Genomic DNA, 20,279 nt, shown 5'->3' on the forward strand with positions numbered 1-20,279 from the left:
TTCTAACTGTAGCTTCTTGTCCCACATAGAGATTTCTCATTGCTGAGTTTTCCAAACTTGCTGGCATATTGGGTGTAGCACCTTAACAGCATCATCTTTTAAAATTTTAAATAGTTCAGCTGGAATATCATCACTTCCACTGGCCTTGTTATTAGCAGTGCATTCTAAGGCCCATTTGACTTCACTCTCCAAGATGTCTGGCTCAAGGTCAGCAACCACACTACCTGGGGTGTACGAGACCTCCATATCTTTCTGGTATAATTCCTCTGTGTATTCCTGCCACCTCTTCTTGATGTCTTCTGCTTCTGTTAGGTCCTTACCACTTTTGTCCTTGATTATGGTAATCTTTGTACGAAATATTCCTTTCATATCTCCAATTTTCTTGAACAGATCTCTGGTTTTCCCCATTCTATTGTTTTCCTCTATTTCTTTGCATTGCTCATTTAAGAAGACCCTCTTGTCTCTCCTTGCTGTTTTTTGGAAATCTGCATTCAGTTTCCTGTATCTTTCCCTATCTCCCTTGCATTTTGCTTGCCTCCTCTCCTCCGCTATTTGTAAGGCCTCGTTGGATAGCCATTTTGCTTTCTTGCATTTCCTTTTCCTTGGGATGGTTTTCGTTGCTGCCTCCTGTATAATGTTACGAGCCTCCATCCATAGTTCTTCAGGCACTCTGTCCACCAAATCTAAATCCTTAAACCTGTTCCTCACTTCCACTGTGTATTCATAAGGGATTTGATTCAGATTGTATCTTACTGGCCCAGTGGTTTTTCCTACTTTCTTCAGTTTAAGCTGGAATTTTGCTATAAGAAGCTGATGATCTGAGTTACAGTCAGCTCCAGGTCTTGTTTTTGCTGACTGTATAGAGCTTCTCCATCTTTGGCTGCAGAGAATATAATCAATCTGATTTCGATGCTGCCCATTTGGTGATATCCATGTGTAGAGTCGTCTCTTGTGTTGTTGGAAGAGAATGTTTGTGATGACCAGCTTGTTCTCTTGACAGAACTCTATTAGCCTTTGCCCTGCTTCATTTTGAACTCCAAGGCCAAACTTGCCAGTTGTTCCTTTTATCTCTTGATTCCCTACTTTAGCATTCCAATCCCCTGTAATGAGAAGAACATCCTTCTTTGGTGTCATTTCTAGAAGTTGTTGTAGGTCTTCATAGAATTGGTCAATTTCACTTTCTTCAGCACCGGTAGTTGGTGCATAAACTTGGATTACTGTGATGTTAAAAGGTCTGCCTTGGATTCGTATCGAGATCATTCTGTCATTTTTGAGATTGCATCCCATTACAGCTTTTGCCACTCTTTTGTTGACTATGAGGGCCACTCCATTTCTGCTACAGGATTCTTGCCCACAGTAGTAGATATGATAGTCACCCGAACTGAATTCGCCCATTCCCTTCCATTTTAGTTCACTGATGCCCAGGATGTCGATATTTATTCTTGTCATCTCATTTTTGACCACATCCAGCTTACCTCCACTCATGGTTCTTACATTCCAGGTTCCTATGCAATATTTTTCTTTACAGCATCGGACTTTCCTTTCGCTTCCAGGCATATCCGCAACTGAGCATCCTTTCGGCTTTGGCCCAGTCGCTTCATCAGCTCTGAATCTACTTGTACTTGTCCTCCGCTCTTCCTCAGTAGCATGTTGGACGCCTTCCGACCTGAGGGGCTCATCTTCCAGCGTCATAACTTTTATATGCCTGTTGTCTTTATCCATGGAGTTTTCTTGGCAGGGATACTGGAGTGGCTTGCCAGTTCCTTCTCCAGGTGGATCACGTTTAGTCAAAACTCTCCACTATGACCTGTCCATCTTGGGTGGCCCTGCATGGCATAGCTCATAGCTTCTCCGAGTTATTCAAGCCCCTTCGCCACGACAAGGCATTGATCCATGAAGGGGAAAACACATATTAGTGAGAAGCAATCTAGCCTTTTAGTATCTGTACAGCTGACCACCTAAATTCCTCCAAGTATGCAAAACAAAACAAAAAATAGAAAAGGGAAGTGTTTATCTGGTCCTGTTAATCTAAAACACATATTAGTGAGAAGCAATCTAGATTAACAGGACCAGATAAACACTTCCCTTTTCTATTTTTTGTTTTGTTTTGCATACTTGGAGGAATTTAGGTGGTCAGCTGTACAGATACTAAAAGGAATCGATGCTGGCTAAGCCAATTTGTTATTTCGTGATGACTGACCTAGTAGGTGACTAACTCTTCCTGCGAAGAATTGGCCTTTGCTCACTCTGCTTCCTAACCCTGTCAAATGCCCCTTTGACTACTCTTTTCCCCTTCTTTATAATGTGTGTGTTATTCCCCACAAAAATAAAATAAAAGAAAAAAATCAATGAAATCTAAAGGTCACTAAGTGGTGGAGCGGAAGTGGCAAGGATTTCATGCACTGTCTACCGTTCCCGGTGTAGATCATCCACCAAGGACATACTGGGACTGAAAACCAGTATAATTCAGAAATCCCTGGAGTTGAGTCTTCACCTCTTGCTTGAATGCCTTCTCCCAAAGTGATATATTGAAGACTGGCCCTGCATCAGCCATGGCACCAATTCTAGCAATAGAAGAACAAATGCCATGAGCATAGTCAATTCTGGAGTCAATTTGGGTGCACCATGGATTCTGTAAAAAGAGCATCTACTTTCTCTCCTCCACACCCTTCCCTCTGGCTGCCAGGAGCTGCAGAGCAGATGTCATTAGATGTGTCACGCCGGCTGAATTTACAGGTTTCTACTTGGTGTGCTAGCAGAGATCCCGCTGAAGCAGAAAGGCTCAGGGAACTGAGGTTACTGGGAAGAGACTCTAAGAGCAAAATCTATGTGCTGTGCAGCCAACCTGAGAATGAGTGAGTGATGGTGACACAGAACAAGATGATGTGATACACACACACACACACACACACACACACACACACACACACTACTGAAATACAAGAAAAAGAAGGGGAGAGATTTCTGAAGACCAGGAATTAGAGAATTAGAATAGGCCTGGCAAGTGCAACATAGCATCCATTTTGAAACCCATTTCAGGGATGTAATCATCGCAAAACAGACTGCTGCTAGATAGAAGACTCCAGGAGTATGGTTCCATCTTTGGAAGGTTCCACACTGAAGTAGAGCTGAGAAGGGCTAGACCAGGGATGGAGAATCTGCAGCCCTCCACGTGTTGTTGATCTCCAGTGCCTATCATCTCTGACCATTGACCATGCCAGCTGTGGCTGTTGGGAGTTGTAGTCTGCAATATCTGGAAGGCCACATTCCCTATCCCTGGTTTAGACCTTGAATTTATTTTCAGTGCTAGGACTGGGCCCTAGAAAGGATGAAACCAAGAAGAGAAGGGTGCCTCCGGTCACTGTGATAATTCTGTGTACTTGAATTGTCACAGGTGGTGCTTTTTCGATTGCATTGCCATTAACCCCAACGATTACGCCAGCAGCCTTTATTATTGCATGTTCATAAATCTGAGAAATGAGACTAACACTTCATGAACAGAACAAAGTAGACTCTGGTACATGAAAGCTTATGCCAAAATAAATTTGGTAGTCTTTGAGAGCACACTGTGTGCTTTAAATGTATGGCGCAGATGTAACCATAGTGAATTTTCCTCCCATTGTAACTAATGAGAGGGTGCTGGCAATATCACCCCACCGATATGGCTCTTAAAACTGTGGTTGTGTTCACAGTTGTTATTGCAGAAGATCCAACTTACTTTGTATATCCTATATCAGACACCTGATCCCAAGGAGCTATTTGCTCCAGTGATATCTCTGAAGGGTCTTACTGGATCTCCTGCAGAGGAGGGTTTACTGCTTGCTGTGGCATCTATGGCAGGATCTGGTATGGAGAACTCAATAAAGATAAGTAAATTTATAGTGGGTGGCATAGCTGCCAAGTCTCCCGTTTTCCCCGGGAAAGCCCTGTTTTTTCCAGCTGTTCCTAGCTGAAAAAATTGATTTTTTTTGTTTTTTCCTGGTTTATTTTGGTGCGGCGACCATTTTGGAGCTGGGCGGAGCATGCTCAGAAGCGACTTTTGATGCTGCTCTGCCCAGTTCCAAAATGGCTGCAGTGCGACTTCTGGCACGGCAGCCATTGGAACTGGGCAAAGCAGCATCAAAAGTCACTTCTGAGCATGCTCTGCCTAGTTCCAAAATGGCGGCAACGCTACTTCCGGTCTGCTATTTCCGGCCTGGTCCCTTATTTCTCTGACAGCAACTTGGCAGGTATGGCGGGTGGATGTGCAATTTCTTAACTGAAAAACAGGATATGTCAAAACAATTGCAAAATTCTTTAATTCTTGGAAACAGCCAAAGAGTTGCTTTTACTATAAATAGTCTAAATTTGCTTAATAAACTATTTACTGTCCACTTTTACCCCCTTTTCTCTGGGTCCTGCAGAGTATAACTGTAGCCTGATAACCATTTTTTAAAAAAATAACCCAGCTTTCGAAATATAAATACTTCCAGGCAGGGCAACTATGTCAGTCGCTGGCTGTAAGGCCCAGTGACTCAGAAGGACCTCTTACTGGTCTGACCCAACTGTGCCACCTTACTGTCCTCTCAGGGCCAGACAAATACATTTTGGCACTTGAGGTGAACTACAGAATCACCCCCCATTCCCTGCCACCAGTTAGAAATATAAGAATAGTATGTTGGATCAGGCCAATGGCCTATCTAGTCCAGCATTTGCTTCTCACAGTGGCCAACCAGATGCCTGTGGGAAACCAGGGAGCAGAACATGAGCACAAGAGCATATTCCTCTTCCGTGCTTCCCAGCAACTGGTATTTGGAAACATGGCTGCCTCCAGCTGTTGGAAGACATTTAGTGAGATGGAGGTGATGGAATGCAAGCAATTCCACATGCTATTAGCATTCCAATTCTTATACAAAGAAGCTCTGCGTTGCCCCCACCCTGGCTGCCCAATACTCATAGGATAGTAACACACTCAGATATCAGGTTCAAATCCCAGCTTCGCCATAAAGCTCACATGGCCAACTTGAGCAAATTACAACTGCTCATCCTAACCTACCCTATTGAACTCAGTGGGACATACTTCTGAGTAGACATGTAGACAGTATAAGGCACAATTTACACTAAAGGAATAAACACTCCACATGCTCCCTGCAACACCACCAGCTGCTGAACCATTGCAATTACAGTGGTACCTCTACTTATGAATGTTTCTACTTACGAATGGAGCTCCGTCCGCCATCTTGGATGCGGTTTAGATAGGATTTTTTCTACTTACAAATTTTTAGATAGGGTTGCTTTGACATACGAATTTTTTCTCCCAATGAATTCCTATGGGATTCGACGTACAATTTTTTTTGACTTACGAATGTGCGTTCGGAAAGCATTAAATTTGTAAGTAGAGGTACCACTGTAAATGATTTAAAGTGGATTGGTTATTTTCCCCTTTAAAAATTATAGGGAAGAGTAAATACAAAGTGCTTCGTACGTCAGCTTCCCTATTTCCCTTCCTTTGGTGCGAGTCTTTTGTTTCCAGTATAAACAGGACTCCATTTTCGTATGCAGCAATGCCCTCTTTGTGTACTCACATTGTGGAAACATCTCTGTCGTTCGTTAGACCCCAGCTTTAGTCACGTGCATGGATGCAAACACACACACACACACACACACACACACACACACACCTACACATACAAACATGACACACCTAAGCATCAGGGAGAAAGTGGGGAGCAAAGGGTTGCGTGACATCATGCGCGTCTCCTGACATTGTGCAGGCCGGAGTGGCCTACTGGAAGGCTGCACTAGCCTGCGTGGTATTGGGAGATGTGTGTGACATCACAAAACCTGCAGTGTCTCCTGACATTGAGGGGGCCAGGCCCCCTTCAAGCAAAGAAACCTCAGCCCCCTAGAGTCAGTGAGACTGCTGTGCGGCCACATTGCAGGCAGCAGATTCCGAAGGCACTCTGGCCAGCAACAGTCTTTGTGGTCATACAGCAGCTTAGTCAGTCAGGGCCATGGCAGTGGTGATGGCAGTGGCGGAGCTTCATGCTCCAGCACCGGGGGAGCGGAGAGCAGGCGGGGCTGGGGCTGGCGCGCATCCTGGGGGCATGGTACGCCGCCTGCGGGGGCATGGTGCCCAGCGTAAGCAGGGGAGCAGCCACGATGGCACCCCACGGGAATCCCGTTGCCAGGGGCGGTGCGCTCCCCTCACACTCCTCTTCCTCTGCCAGTGGGTGATGGTACAGGGCTGCCCTGAGAGCAGCAGATGGGGTGTCGGTGGGGTGAGATTCACCATCCCTCACCTGCCAACTAAGAATTGTAGGTCAGTACGGTTCACGACAGGGCCAGGCCCGGCAGTCACTACTTGAGGTCCACACATCCTGTCCTCAGCTTTTAGTGAGAGTTTCATCCTACTTTCACTCCCCCAAATTCTTATTATAGTAGTTCTAAGGAATAACAATGCCAAAGTGAGCAACACAATATCACCAAGAGGTCATTTTCTTCTGTTTTACTTTGCCTCAGACCAGTTCCAGCCAAAAAAACCCCCTTGCAGCTCCGAGAGGTTTAGCAGAATCAAACTGCTTCCTTAATGCATAGCTGCCAAGTTTTCCCTTTTCTCACGAGGAAGCCTATTCAGCATAAGGGAAAATCCCTTAAAAAAAGGGATAACTTGGCAGCTATGCCTTAATGCCATAGTGGCTGTTGACACATAATGCACATTCAATGCAAATACACCTACTGGTGGTCTTCCTTTACCTTTTACAAGTTTCGAAAGTATTTCCTTGTCTAAGGGCATGACCCGGCTCAGACCTCTGGGCTATAAATTCCCAAAGCTCCTTTCCTTCAACTAGCTTCCTGAACCTCGATTTAGAGCAGAGGTACCATGGCTCTCACTGCCTCGCCTGCATTCTTCTTGATCCTGTGCTGTTGCCTTGGGCCTGTGGAAGCCTGAGACTACAATTCTGTCGTCTCTGTGACAAATGGAGCACCTTGGGGTAGCTGGGGGGTAATTCAGTTTTGCCCTCAGGGATATGCTCGTGGCTTCTCACTGAAGGTAAGGTTTCCTCCAGGGTTGCTGTTACCATCGGGTCGTTTTGAAGTTCCTCCCTTCCTTTCTTTCTGAACACCTTCTGAAGATGGGGAAACAACAGGGAACTGATTAAGTCTATTAGTCCTTTGCTTTATCCAAAATATGGACAATAAGGGGTTGAGTAGCCAGATGGTAATTTGGGGCACCAAGTGAAATATATTAGCAACTTATGCAGCAGTGCTATTTTTCTAGAAAAAGAGGTGTCTTGTTCTCTTAGAATGGCAATAGTGCCCACTTGAGAGCTGCCAGAACTGAGTTCTGGTGAGTTCTGGTTGAAAAAAAAGCCCTGGTATGCAGGCAGATTATTTGGTGGTGGGGCAGTGCATCCTGTTTCACTGCTAGAGGCAAAAGGGGAAGTTCCACTTTGCCCAACTGCTGCTGTCACTATATGATTGAACTACTCCATCATCACCACCTGCACTGGTGCCACTGCGCTCCTAGCCATCGGTGTTATGGGGGAAGATTATGCCAATTTGAGGTGAGATCTTGCCCAAATGTATGTGGTCTTGCTCAAAATCGGTGCCAATGTTGGTGGTGCTTCTCCGCCGATAGTGGAGACAGCGAGGCAGGCGGGACAACCTTGGGCATGCCACATGGGGGGGGGGTTCTGGCAACTGAAGCAGCAGCCTCACCCTGCCTAATGACAGGGCCGGCTCTGTTTGGTGGGACTGCTTACATGTAGGATGTTGTCCAACATATCTCCAGATATGTTGGACTCCAGCTCCCATCAACCCCAGCCAGCATGACAAATGGTCTGGGATGATGGGTGTTATCATCCAAAACATCTGAGAGGGATCAAAGTTGGGAAGCCTGCAGTATTGGAAGTGACTGCCAGTCTTTAAAAAATAAATAAATCACTCAAGGTTGATAATTACGGCTGAATGCAGTGTGTTTCATCACCTACCCTCAAAGAATTGCATTGTGCAATTCAAAAATAAACAACAAGATAATAAATACACTCACACAGATACTAAACAATTGTTTTGCAGCAATGTCATGTTTTGGTTTCCATGGTGCATCTATCTTTTAGATCTACTAGCATGATTATCATTCAAGGTGCAGGAGATCCCGACTGAGTTCCCTCGCAAGCAGTGAAAAAGTTGTAAAGAAGAGCACAGGACCTTTAACTAATTTTGGCTGTGGGGCAAAGGCAGTGCTTGGAATGAACTAATTTGGTTTAACCAAGTTGATTGAGTTAATGCAAAAATCTGCACATGAAAGTGATCCCCATAATTGCCAGGTGAACGACACATGAATTAAACTACCGGTATTCACATTCCAGGGTTGTTGTTTTTTTAAGTCTTTATAGTTTCCTGAAATATGTTTTATATTTCAGGACAGCAACTTGCAACATTCTGAATGCTTAATTTGTTTTGCTGATTACCATTTCAAGGACCTTTAATTGAGTTTCACATGGGCTGTATGGCTGGTGTGATAGCTCAGTTGGTTGGGCATGAGACTCTTAATCTCAGGGTTGTGGGTTCAAGCCCCATGTTGGGCAAATGATTCCTGCATCACAGGGGGTTGGACTAGATGACCCTTATGTCTTAAAGAGACTTAAGAGAATGGATAATTCTAGCTGAAAAATGTTGCATCCATGTCACGTTAATTGAACTTAGATCTCATTGAATTCATGATTTACTTGGTTTATCTTCAGATTTAACCCAGTCTCTTCGTCTCTCTTCCCACTAGGTAGAGCCAAACCAAATGGAATTCGCCTGCACTGCACTGACAGTTCAGTAATTGAGTCTGAAAGTGGACCGTGAGCATCAGTCTTGATTTCATTTTCTTTTTGTTGCAATTTTGGGGAAGGTGTCGGTGGGAGGGGTTGAACTGAAATTTGTTATGCTGGGTTAGACCAGCACGAAGAAACCATAGGGTTCACCTTGCTTTTTCTGACCTCTCAAAGGGCACCAACTCTAGCCTTTTGCTGGCTTCCAACTCAGCTTTGTAGAACACCAAAATTCACACCAGGCCTGGTTTTAGAGGTTGGCACTGTTAGACACTTGTCAACCCCTGTATCCCAATAGGGGACCCAGTACGGACTCCTTGAGCTTTCTTATTTAGCTGCAACTCTTTCTTGCTATCTTTACAAGTTCACTGAATCTCTCTAAGCAAGAGGCAGGAGGAAGGACAGGGAGTAGCAGCCTCTGGTTATCTTGCCCTCTCCCTCTTGGTTTGCCATAGGTGTTGTCCTCAGAGAAGCAGCTAAGTGAGAGGGCAGTGATGAGACTTAAGGAGGCAAATATTTTACCCAAGACTAAGCCTGGATCAGTCTCTGCCTCACGGAAGCCAAGAAACAAACAGAGATAAATGGAATCTCCAAGTCTGTTAAAGAGAACAATGATTTTATTCAGAAAACACCATATACCAGTCGGGAGGGATCAAATATATGTTTTATTTAATATTTACAATCCCCAACATTTCAAAAAGTTCTATGCAGTATACAGTTTAAAAGGCCAAACAATATATCCTAAAACATAAAACAAAACCTAAAACCAATAAAACAGGAAGGCACTATGCCTCAGAAGAGTTCTGTAGCTCAGAACAAGTTGAGCCCCAATAAATGGATAATTGTGTGCTTTTTGATACTCTCTCCTCTTTTCCAATAAACAAATAATTGTTCTGGACTATTTCCGGCCCAGAAGATCTTAGGTTGTGTTGAGCAACATTTATTGGAAATGATACATTAAAGTGATAATTAACTGTTTCACAGACTCACACAGCAACAATACCTGCTTCTGGGATCCTGGAGAATTGCTTTTGCCCTCACCAGGAGCAGGGAGTGTTGGGGAAGAAAGGAGGGGCAGAGGCAGTTGCTTTGTGAACATTTGGATGCAACAATGCAGAGCCCTTGAGACTTTGGGCGCATCTTCTTGGAATATTCACATGGACCTGATCTGTTTAGGTGTAAGGCAGGCACCCCCAAACTTCAGCCCTCCACATGTTTTGGACTACAATTTCCCTCATCCCTGACCACTGGTCCTCTTAGCTAGGGATCATGGCAGTTGTAGGCCAAAACATCTGTAGGGCCACAGTTTGGGGATGCCTGGTGTAAGCAAAAGGCTCCTCATGTGTTACTAATTAACACCAGTTCTAGTTACAGGTAGGTAGCCGTGTTGGTCTGAGTCGAAGCAAAATAAAAAATTCCTTCAGTAGCACCTTAAAGACCAACTAAGTTTATATTTTGGTATGAGCTTTCGTGTGCATGCACACTTCTTCAGATACCTTCTGTATCTGAAGAAGTGTGCATGCACACGAAAGCTCATACCAAAATATAAACTTAGTTGGTCTTTAAGGTGCTACTGAAGGAATTTTTTATTTTAATTAACACCAGTGTCTTCTTTGGCAGGTGGGGAACCTGGACAGGAATTCAGTATTGCCCCCAAAGCAATCTGATCTCTTTCTCTCTGAGAGTGGAAGGATCCGAGGGCAGCAGTGATGATACGGCCGCCAACAACATCCAGTTCACCTGTCAAGACGGAACTGGGCTGATGGGCCAGGGTAGTCCTTGGGGTAGTTTTGGCCCATGGAGCAATCACTGCTCCTCTGGTTATATCTGTGGGATCCAGACAAAGGTGGAGGCTTCCGAAGGCAAGGGCGATGACACAGCACTTAATGATGTGAAGTTCTTCTGCTGTGATTGAACCCAATGTACCTCCGCCCCTTACAGTAAGCGTCGTTAAGGTTAGCGACAATTAAATATTGTCTTGAGAATTGTGTGTGATTCTTTTGAACAGAATTCTGCACCTATCACTTCTGGATGAGAAGCAACGAAAAATATTAAAGAAGGGGCCCCGAGACCAGACTCAGAAAGCGGCCACAGACATAACTGGTTACCCTCCAAATCAAGGGCCAAAACCTGGGTAAATAAAAATGCTTTTGTCTGGGGCTAAAATCAGACAATGTTGGCACCAAGATGGCTTCCTTAGCCCCACATTGACATTTTGGGGTTCCTTTTTTGGAGGGCCTAGAACTGAACTTGATTTTTGTGGGAGGCTAAAGCAGTGTCATGGCTCTATTCCTCCCCTTGGTTGCAACAAGAGCAGAGAAAACAAGGTAGAGTCCTTTTTAAATGAGTTTTATCCAATCCTAACAGCAAGAAACAAAAGAAAACAACAAGCCTCAACGTGGCGTTACTCTAAATTGGGCTCCTCCTTCCTAGCAACAGCAACTTCCTCTACGGTGGCCACTCGTGGTCAAATGTCTCTGATTCTGTTGTTCCTGCACTTTTAACAAACATCGCGTTCTGGGAGAAGGGGGATCAGAAATACTCTCCAGTGACAGCATGTCATATGGCTGCCCTGCTAGTTCTACAGTCCCCCCCCCATCTAACACTGCACAACTCTTTTGTTCGTCTATCTCTGAGCTGCGACTTCCCTCAAACTCCTCAAAGCCCTGCTGTAATTCAATGCTGCCTCCCACTTCTCCTGACGCTGCAGGAGAAAGGTGTGTGTGTGTGTGTGATCTCCACCACTCCTCCTCCTCCTCCATCTTGCCCTCTTGGGTCCAATCCCTGACAAGCAGGGATTCACAATGTCTCTGTTTCAGATTTGAAAATCACCTGTGAGAGGATGCTTTTAAAGATGGCTTAGAAATGTCAGCTGGCAGAATGCAGCCGCCTGCGGGGAGCCAAGATGTTGGCACATGAAATATCAGTATCAATATGTACTTGCTGTGTTGGCATTCCCCCCAACATTCCTCAGATGAAAATAGAGACATTTTTTCTACATCAGTGTGCCCCTCTCCTCTGATGGAATATGGGGAAAGAGCAGGGCTGGCTGAGTTGCCCAAATGGCTGTAACCAAGAGGCGTATGTCACAATACTGAACTGGTAAATGTCTTGGTTATATGCAGCAGCCTTTGATGATATATGGTAAAACCACATGGTAAAATCAACTAGCTTTGGGTGTCAGAAGGGGCTTCCGCACCAGATGTTTCAAGGCAGCACACTTGCACCAGCAACATAGTCTCTATGGTCAGTGGCTATGACCCCTGTGCACCTGCGCGAGCCAGGCACCCTTAGGCCGCTCCTGCCACTACCATCACCCTGGTCGGATGTATTGAGCGGTACCAACTGGTGGAACTGAGAAGCAGAGCAGCAACAACAGCAGCTGGTGCCCACCCCCCTCTCCTCCCTGCAGGTCCCAGTGCATCACTGTGAGGGGTTGGGCCATCTCCTCCCCACACACTCGCCCTTCCCCACTCCCTTCCCCGGCTTGTAGAATTTGGGACTCTGCACAAGGCCGGATTAAGCTTTAGGCAAAATAATCACATGCTTATCAAGAGAAGGGGGGCACCACAGAAATTTTCCTCGGACCGAATTTACCATGGACCATATATTGCAGCTGAGGGGAAAAGGCTCCCACAATAAATGGAAGAATTCCAGGCATCTATACTACCACCACAACAGCAGCAAATAATAATAAACAATAATAAAAGAGTAATAATAGAGACTAATGATATACATCAATACAACAAAATTAGACTCTGGTAACTGGTAAGGAGAAGGGGACGACAAGGAGAAGGGGACGACAGAGGACGAGATGGTTGGACAGTGTTCTCGAAGCTACGAACATGAGTCTGACCAAACTGCGGGAGGCAGTGGAAGACAGGAGTGCCTGGCGTGCTCTGGTCCATGGGGTCATGAAGAGTTGGACACGACTTAGTGACTAAACAACAACAACTGGTAAAATGCCACTCGTTCCACCGAGGCTCACATGTTTATATTTTGAATGAGATATGTATGGCGGCACTCAAATCTTTAAAGTGTTTAGGGCAGAGCTTTCCAAACTTTTTCATGTTGGTGACATACTTTTGAGACATGCATCATTTCGCAACACAGTAATTCAGTTTTACTAGCAAACCGGAGGTCAAACTAGCCCCTTTCCAGCCCTGGGAGGAGCGCGGGGAGCATTTGCGCGACACACCTACTGTCATGCATCCAAGCACAGTAAGCGTCGTTAATTAAAAAGGAGGAATTATTGCAAAAACAAACAGATAGCTCCGGAGGCCTGTAACATAGCCTCTGGCATCATCTCTGTTCTTGGCTGCTTTCCTCAGCTGGCTGCAAATCTTCAGTGGGAGCTGGCTCATTCCTGACATCTGTACACCGCAGCTTACAAACGCGGCACGACACAAAGTTTGGAAAGCTCCCATTTAGGGCTTCTAAAGGTCTTAATCTGGCCCTGACCCTGTATGACATAATGAAAAACTGTGATGGCGTAAGGGCTTTTGTGGTCCGGGCATTTTCAGGGCAGTTGGAGACTGTGCATTGGTGACCTATTCATTTCTAGACCACCATTGAAAGAGCAGGACATCAGCTTTAAAGCTTAGTAGGTTTGGGACCAGCTTATCTGAAGGACTGTCTGTAGCCATTTGAATGTGTCTAGCCCTAGAGATAAGAGTCTCCCATTGAGATATATTGCATCCATCGGCCCATGTCTGTGGGATTCTCTCACTAGGCACCTAACTAGTGGCCCTAGACAAATTACTTATAATTTGGGGGGAGGGGGAGAATCATACAGTGAGTCACCTAAATTTTACATAGATTGTGTACATATGAAAGAATGTATGGTGAATTGTATTGTATAGACTTGTCTTTGATTTGTACTTTTTTCTTTTTCAAAATACCATATACAGTATAATAATGTAATGTTGTCAAGCAAATTTAATAAAACAAAAAAACAAACAAACAGAAACCAAAAACAAAAACAAAATATGGCTTCCTAGACTATTGCTAGCTAAAAAAAAAATAACTAATTGATAGCTTTTACCGTAACTAATTTAGCCATCAACTTAATATGTGTACGAAGGACAAGATTTCTTTGACATTCGTAGTTTGCTTTTGAACAGAATTTTTCAAGGCTGATACGGATAACTGAAAATCACAATTAATACACAGGCAAGCAATAAAATTTAAGAACGAAGAGAAGTCAAAACTTCATAGAAGGTATTATCATGAGGCTCTTTAAGGAAGCACTCTTTTCACATTTAGAAATGGAAAACAAGTGAATCAGTAAATGTCATTCAAATAAACTTCAAATAAAAGAATAAAATCAGCCCATGAGTACTGAATGAAAACATTAAAACCGATCCAGATTCCCCTTGGTTTTTATTGTTAGAGTAACTACAATAGTGCTACAATAGTTTCATAATCTGTATTATCTTATGCACTATATTTGCACATAAGCAGGAAGTATCCTCTGCAGACAATTTGTGTGTTCCTCCATCATTTAGAATCATAGAATCATAGAGTTGGAAGAGACCACAAGGGCCATCCAGTCCAACCCCCTGCCAAGCAGGAAAAAAAATTATTGTCTCTGTGCCTTGCTCTCCCAAACGTCAAACTGTGACTTTACTCACTGGTTAAAAATATTGAAAGTTGGAAGCAGGCTTATTTCTCACTAAGGAGTTGGAAAGAATAGTGCCTCCACATTTCCCATCATAGCTTGTATTCTGTATATGGTAGATCGGAATCCAGACTAGCTAATGGTCTAACAGGAAATCAGTATGGCAATTGTCTCAGATCTTCTCACTTGGCCATGATGCTCACAACATGACCTTTGGCCAGTCACTCCTTCTTTATATATGCTTCCCCTCCAGAAGTGATAGGTGCAAAATTAAGGAATTAAAATGAAAAGAACCACACACTACTTTCATGCCAATATTTAATTGTGGTTAACATTCATGACTACTGAAAAGCAGCAGAGTTACAGGGAGGTACTTGGGGTTCAGCCAGTGCAAAAGAACTTCACATCATTGAGTGCTGTGTCATCGCCCTTGCCTTGGGAAGACTCCACCCTTGTCTGCATGCCACTAATGAAGCCAGAGTAGCAGCGACTGCTCCATGGACCAAAACTACCCCAGGCAAGTCCATGGCCCATCAGCCCAGTTCCATCTTGGCAGGTGAACTGGATGTTGTTGGCTGCAGTATCGTCACCTTTGCCCTGGGATCCTTCCACTCTCAGAGAGAAAGAGACCAGATTGCCATGGGGGCAATACTGAATCCCTGTCCAGGATCCCCACCTGCCAAAGAAGACACTGACTGTTAATTAGAAATGGGACAGGCATCTGTTTGCACCAAAAGGGATCAGGCCATTGCTAGCATCACAGGAGGATGCTCATAGTGTCTCAAAGGCTTTGCATTGTATTCACAAAGCACCTGCTGCTCCTTCCTTCCTCCACTCCTGGTGAAGGCAGAGGAATCCGTGATCACAGAATCAGGTATTATCGGTGTGTGAGTCTATGAAACTGTTAAATAACACATTGATATTTGCAACAAATATTGTTTGACACAACCTAAGATCTTCTGGGTCTGAGATGACCCAGAATAATTATCTGTTTACTGGAAAAGAGGCGGGAAACCTGAAAAGGGGAGAAGTATCAGTTTATTGGGGCTCAACTTGTTTTGAGCCAGGTAGCTCTTCTGAGGCAACAGAACCCTCAGAGGACGTTAATAGCACATCGGAAGATGTAGTTTGAGACTTTGGCACTCTGCTTCTTTCTCAAGAAGAATCAGAAATCAGCAACTAAGGACTGGGCCAGAGGGAGCAGTTGGCCAAATTCAGGATTCTCCTATCAACCGGATCTTGGAGAGGTATGGAATGGTGGGTAAGAGATACTATCTTAAGAGGAGAGGTGGTAGACACTTGACGTTGGTTGCCACTGCTCAACCACTCCCCCAAAAGAGAACTGGGTAGCCATGTTGACTTGCCCTCTTGTCTGGTGCTGATCTAACCCAGCCTAACAAATTTCAGTTTAGCCCCTCCAGCCATTACCTTCCAAAGAATTGAACCAAAGCAGAAAAGAAAGCTAGAAAGCCACTCACGGTCCAACTGAAGACTCAATAACTGAACCATCGGTGCAGTGCAAACGGATTCCATTGAGGGCTGTATCATCACCACGACGTTGAACTGGCTCTACCTAGAGGGAAAAGAGATGCAGAGTGTGTGATAAATTTGAACTGCTGAATTACTGACATCGATCTACTTCAGTGGTACCTCGGGTATCCTTTATTCCTGCAACTGTTGATGGTTCCCATCATGTCTCGGGAGAAGCTGTTACGTTACAGTTTCCAAAAGTCACTGCATCGCTTTGTCCCATGATTCAGCTTCCAGTAAACAAGCTGTCTTTGCTGTTTTTCCAACTTAGGAAGAACAGTTTGAATCCAGGCTGCAGATAGTTAACCCAAAAACTTCTATTCTTGCAGCTGGTAGACTCCTTTCCTCCCTGCCAGCTGATTTATGGCCATTTATCCTTATCTCCTTAACACATTCCTTTGTGGATAATGGAGGTTAGGGAACATTTGATAGCAATTCTGGCCATTTGGCCTAGCATCTCCTTAGTCCATCCCTGTCCTATTGCTTCCCCGCATTTCTTATTGAGTTCAAAAACTATGTTCTGGAGAGTGTTCAGACAAAAAACGAAGGAAGGAGAGAGATTTGATTGTGAAAGCAACCCAACAGCAAATCTTACCTTCAGTGAGAAGCCATGAGCATATCCCCGTGGACAATATTGGATATTCCCCCAAGTGCCCCATGGTCCTCCATTCGGCACTGTGAGGATAGAATTACAGTTCTCGGCTTCTGCATGGGCAAGACAGCTGAAGAGGATCAAGAAGAGCATAGTAGTGATGGTGAAGTCCATGGAAAGCAATCTATTCTGAATCAAGGTGGAAAGAGACCATCAAAGAATAGCAGCCTCGAGAATTTATAGCCCAGAGACTTGGGCTGGGTCACGTCTGGAAAACAAGGAAAATTTCACAGAAATAATAAAGAACAAGGTGGCACCACCTGTAGATAGATTTGCATTAAATACCTATTGTGTGTCAATATTGGCTAGGGAGTTAAGGAAATAGTTTGATCCTGATAAGCTTCTCCGAGTAGCAGGGTATTTGAGTTGGAACCTCTTCAAGCCAAAACAAACCTGCAAAAAGTAAACTATTCTGTCTTGATGATGTCCTGCAACTCAATACGGTACTATATCCATTCCCTTGGAACAGCTACAATGAGAATTCAGGACAGAGGAACTGTCACTAAATGCCGAAGATAGGAGGTGTGAACGTTCAGTGGAGAGGAGTGGACCTATCTTCAGTCAATTAGATAGTGGCAGACTGTATGGCCAGACAGCCAGAGGGTCATGGGGCCACTGCATAGCTGCCAAGTTTTCCCTTTTCTCGCGAGGAAGCCTATTCAGCATAAGGGAAAATCCCTTAAAAAAGGGATAACTTGGCAGCTATGGGCCACTGTTGTTGCTGGCCAGTGTGCCTTCTCAATCTGCCACTTGAAAAGTGTCAGTGCAGGTCTCCTTCAGGTCCTTCCACCCCATAATTACAATGAGAAATCAGGTAGGGGGGGGCAGTAGGTTGTCCCAGGCTAGCAATCTCTCTTAACTTCTTACATGCTTATATAATGCAGCCAGTTCCAGCCATTGAATAAACACTTATATAAAGTGGTGACACAGGCATTCTTCAGGGCGCCCTCACCCACAATGCCTCACTCTGAGGAAGGACCTGATGGAAGTCTGCACTGCCACTTTGCAGGCAGCAGATTGAGAAGGCCCACTGGCCCACTCTTTCCCCCTTCTTTATAATGCATGTGTTATTCCCTACAAAAAAAATCAATGAAATCTAAGTGGTGCAGCGGAAGTGGCAGGGATCTCACACACTGTCTACTGTTCCCGGTGTAGATCATCCACCAAGGACATTTCAGTCTGTTTGCGGGACTGAAAACCAGTATAATTCAGGAATCCCTGGAGTTGAGTCTTCACCTCTTGCTTGAACGCCTTCTCCCAAAGTGATATATTGAAGACTGGCCCTGCATCAGCCATAGCAGCAGTTCTAGCAATAGAAGAACAAATGGCATGAAAATAGTCAATTCTGGAGTCAATTTGGGTGTACCATGGATTCTGTAAAAAAAAGAGCATCTACTTTCTCTCCTCCACACCCTTCCCTCTGGCTGCCAGGAGCTGCAGAGCAGATGCCATTAGATGTGTCATGCCGGCTGAATTTACAGGTGTCTACTTGGTGTGCTAGCAGAGATCCCACTGAAGCAGAAAGGCTCGGAGAACCAGGGAGCAGAACATGAGCACAAGAGCACGCTCCTCTTCCTTGGTTTCCAGCAACTGGTATTTGGAAACATGGCTGCTTCCAGCTGTAGAGATGGAGGTGATGACACTTTCAGTGGATGAAGTTGCAAGTGACCAAGATGGTCATCTGACTCCCTCGGAAGGTGAAGAAAGGGACACCAGGAGTGGTGGTAGTGCCAATCCCATTGGAGTGAAATGCTCCAGTCCCAGTGAAGGCGAATTCACTTCTCAGGAGCTAGGTGCTTTCCTGGATGAGAAACGAATTCAAAAGGATCTCTCATGTCCCAAAAGTCCTTGGGAGGGTGGTGTGTGTGAGGGAGCTGGAAATTCTGGAAAATCAATGCAGCAGGAACTCACACTCTTGTTGCACAGTGCCAATCCAGAGAAGGTGCAAAAGGAGGAAATTTCCCTGGTTCACCTTGGTGGTGCTACGAATGCCAAGTGGGAGGAAGGTGGGAGAATTTTCCTGGTTCATGCAAATGATGTGATTCACCCAAGTGGTGATGTAATTCATCCTGGTGAGGATGGGTCAACAGAGGCTGCAGATGATGATCAGGATGGTTCAAATTCAGTGGGAGGTAGTGGTACTGCTGTGGCAGGTGATGCAGCAGACTACGAAGGTGTTGAAACCTCAATCAGACCTGCAGTTGTGTCTGACACTGAATTGGGGGAATCACTGTTCACCATTGGTCATTTTTCTCCAGAGAAAGAAGAGATGAGTGTGGGAGATCAGCGTAGTGTTCGCAGATCTGAAGAGGCCACTACAGGCAAACAGCCTGAGAGATTTGCTGATGTGTTTGCTAGGACTGCTGTTGCTGTTCTTAGTAGCTCAGAAAAGGTTTTTGAACCTGCAAGCTTCAAGGAGGTTCAGGAAATGACCTCTGAAAATGCTCAACCATGGCTAGCTGCCATAAAAGCAGAGATTGATTCCTTAGATGGGAATCAGACCTGGGAACTGGTTAAAATGGTCCCAGGAATGAAGCTGGTAGACAGCAGGTGGGTCTTTAAGGCCGAAACTGACCAACATGGCAAGGTAGTGAGGCACACAGCCAAACTGGTCACAACAGGTTTTTCACGGGTTCAAGGTGCAAACAACAATGAGACTATTGCACCAAATGTGAAGTATGAGAGCTTAAGGCTTTTGCTCAAGATTGCTTCAGAAGAGAAAATGCACGTATCGCATTTTGTTTTGGATGCTAATGATGCAAATGTTTTGATTGGGATTTTGCAGGAGGATCTGTTTTTACTTCCACCTGCAGGAGTGCAGGTACCACAGGGAATGGTCTGCAAGTTGAAGAAATCCCTGTTTGGTCTCAAGCAGAGTGCCAGGTGTTGGGATAAAACACTAACAGAGATGTTGTTTTCTCTAGGTTTTCACCAAAGTATTGCTGATTCATGTGTGTTTGTCAAGGAAGAGAGGGAGCACAAACTGTATTGCTTTTGCTTTCATGCTGATTTGCTTATCTTCTGGAAACACAGGGATTTGTACCAGCATACACGTGCTCAGTTTCAGGAACACTACACCATGGTGGATCTTGGTGAAGTTTCCAACTATCTTTCTCTGGAAGTTGAGAAAGACACAGAAGATAGTTTTCTGGTTCACCAGACCCAGGAAATTACAGAGTTATTGAACAGGATGGATTTGGGAAATGCAAATCCTGTAGACAAACCTATGGTGCCAGGTTATCAGAGAGATGATAACGCAGAAGCATTTTCTGACACCACTTTGTATAGATGTGTTCTAGGCAAGCTATGCTTCATTGCAAAATGTTCAAGACCTGACATTGCTGCAAGCTGTAATTTGCTTGGCAGGCATGCTGACAATCCTACGGTTCAGGATTGGCAAGTTCTGCAGCGCATAGGTTGCTATCTTCGAAGCACTATGCACTACAGGCTGAAGTTGACAAGTCAGAAGACTGGAGGTCTTGAGGTTTTTGCAGATGCAAGTTTTGGAAGTGATGCCACAGGTCTTCTGGGGTTTGCTACTTGTACAACCACTGTCTGGTTGACTGGATGTGCAAGGAGCAAACAATAATGAGTCTGAGTTCCTATGCAGCGGAACTCAACACTCTCTCATTCTCGCTCACAGATTGCGAGTGGTTGATGCAACTGTTTCAGGATG

General features: G+C 44.8%; 1 protein-coding gene and 1 pseudogene across 1 annotated transcript; one reads left to right on the forward strand and one right to left on the reverse strand.

The window, feature by feature from the left end:
* Nucleotides 1–6,862: 6,862 nt before the first annotated feature.
* Nucleotides 6,863–10,716, forward strand: LOC118085109 (vitelline membrane outer layer protein 1-like; annotated as a pseudogene).
* Nucleotides 10,717–14,708: 3,992 nt separating this feature from the next.
* On the reverse strand, nucleotides 14,709–16,799 carry LOC118085420 (vitelline membrane outer layer protein 1-like). Its single transcript, XM_035116042.2, has 3 exons — nucleotides 16,547–16,799; nucleotides 15,900–15,994; nucleotides 14,709–15,097 (listed from the first exon to the last, which is right to left on the reverse strand). The coding sequence occupies exons 1-3, from the start codon at nucleotides 16,715–16,717 to the stop codon at nucleotides 14,803–14,805; spliced, it is 561 nt and encodes a 186-aa protein (XP_034971933.2). The 5' UTR covers nucleotides 16,718–16,799; the 3' UTR covers nucleotides 14,709–14,802.
* Nucleotides 16,800–20,279: the final 3,480 nt, after the last annotated feature.

This window comes from Zootoca vivipara, chromosome 4, assembly GCF_963506605.1.
Source record: "Zootoca vivipara chromosome 4, rZooViv1.1, whole genome shotgun sequence".
NCBI lineage: Eukaryota > Metazoa > Chordata > Lepidosauria > Squamata > Lacertidae > Zootoca > Zootoca vivipara.

Bases quoted from the DNA above. Each gene is read 5' to 3' on its own strand.
- LOC118085420 (XM_035116042.2), bottom strand. From the start codon at position 16,717: ATGGACTTCACCATCACTACTATGCTCTTCTTGATCCTCTTCAGCTGT. The intron at 15,995-16,546 runs GTAAGATTTGCT...TTTTCCCTCTAG, and splicing joins CTCATGGCTTCTCACTGAAG to GTAGAGCCAGTTCAACGTCG. The intron at 15,098-15,899 runs GTGAGTGGCTTT...CTTCTTTGGCAG, and splicing joins ATTGAGTCTTCAGTTGGACC to GTGGGGATCCTGGACAGGGA.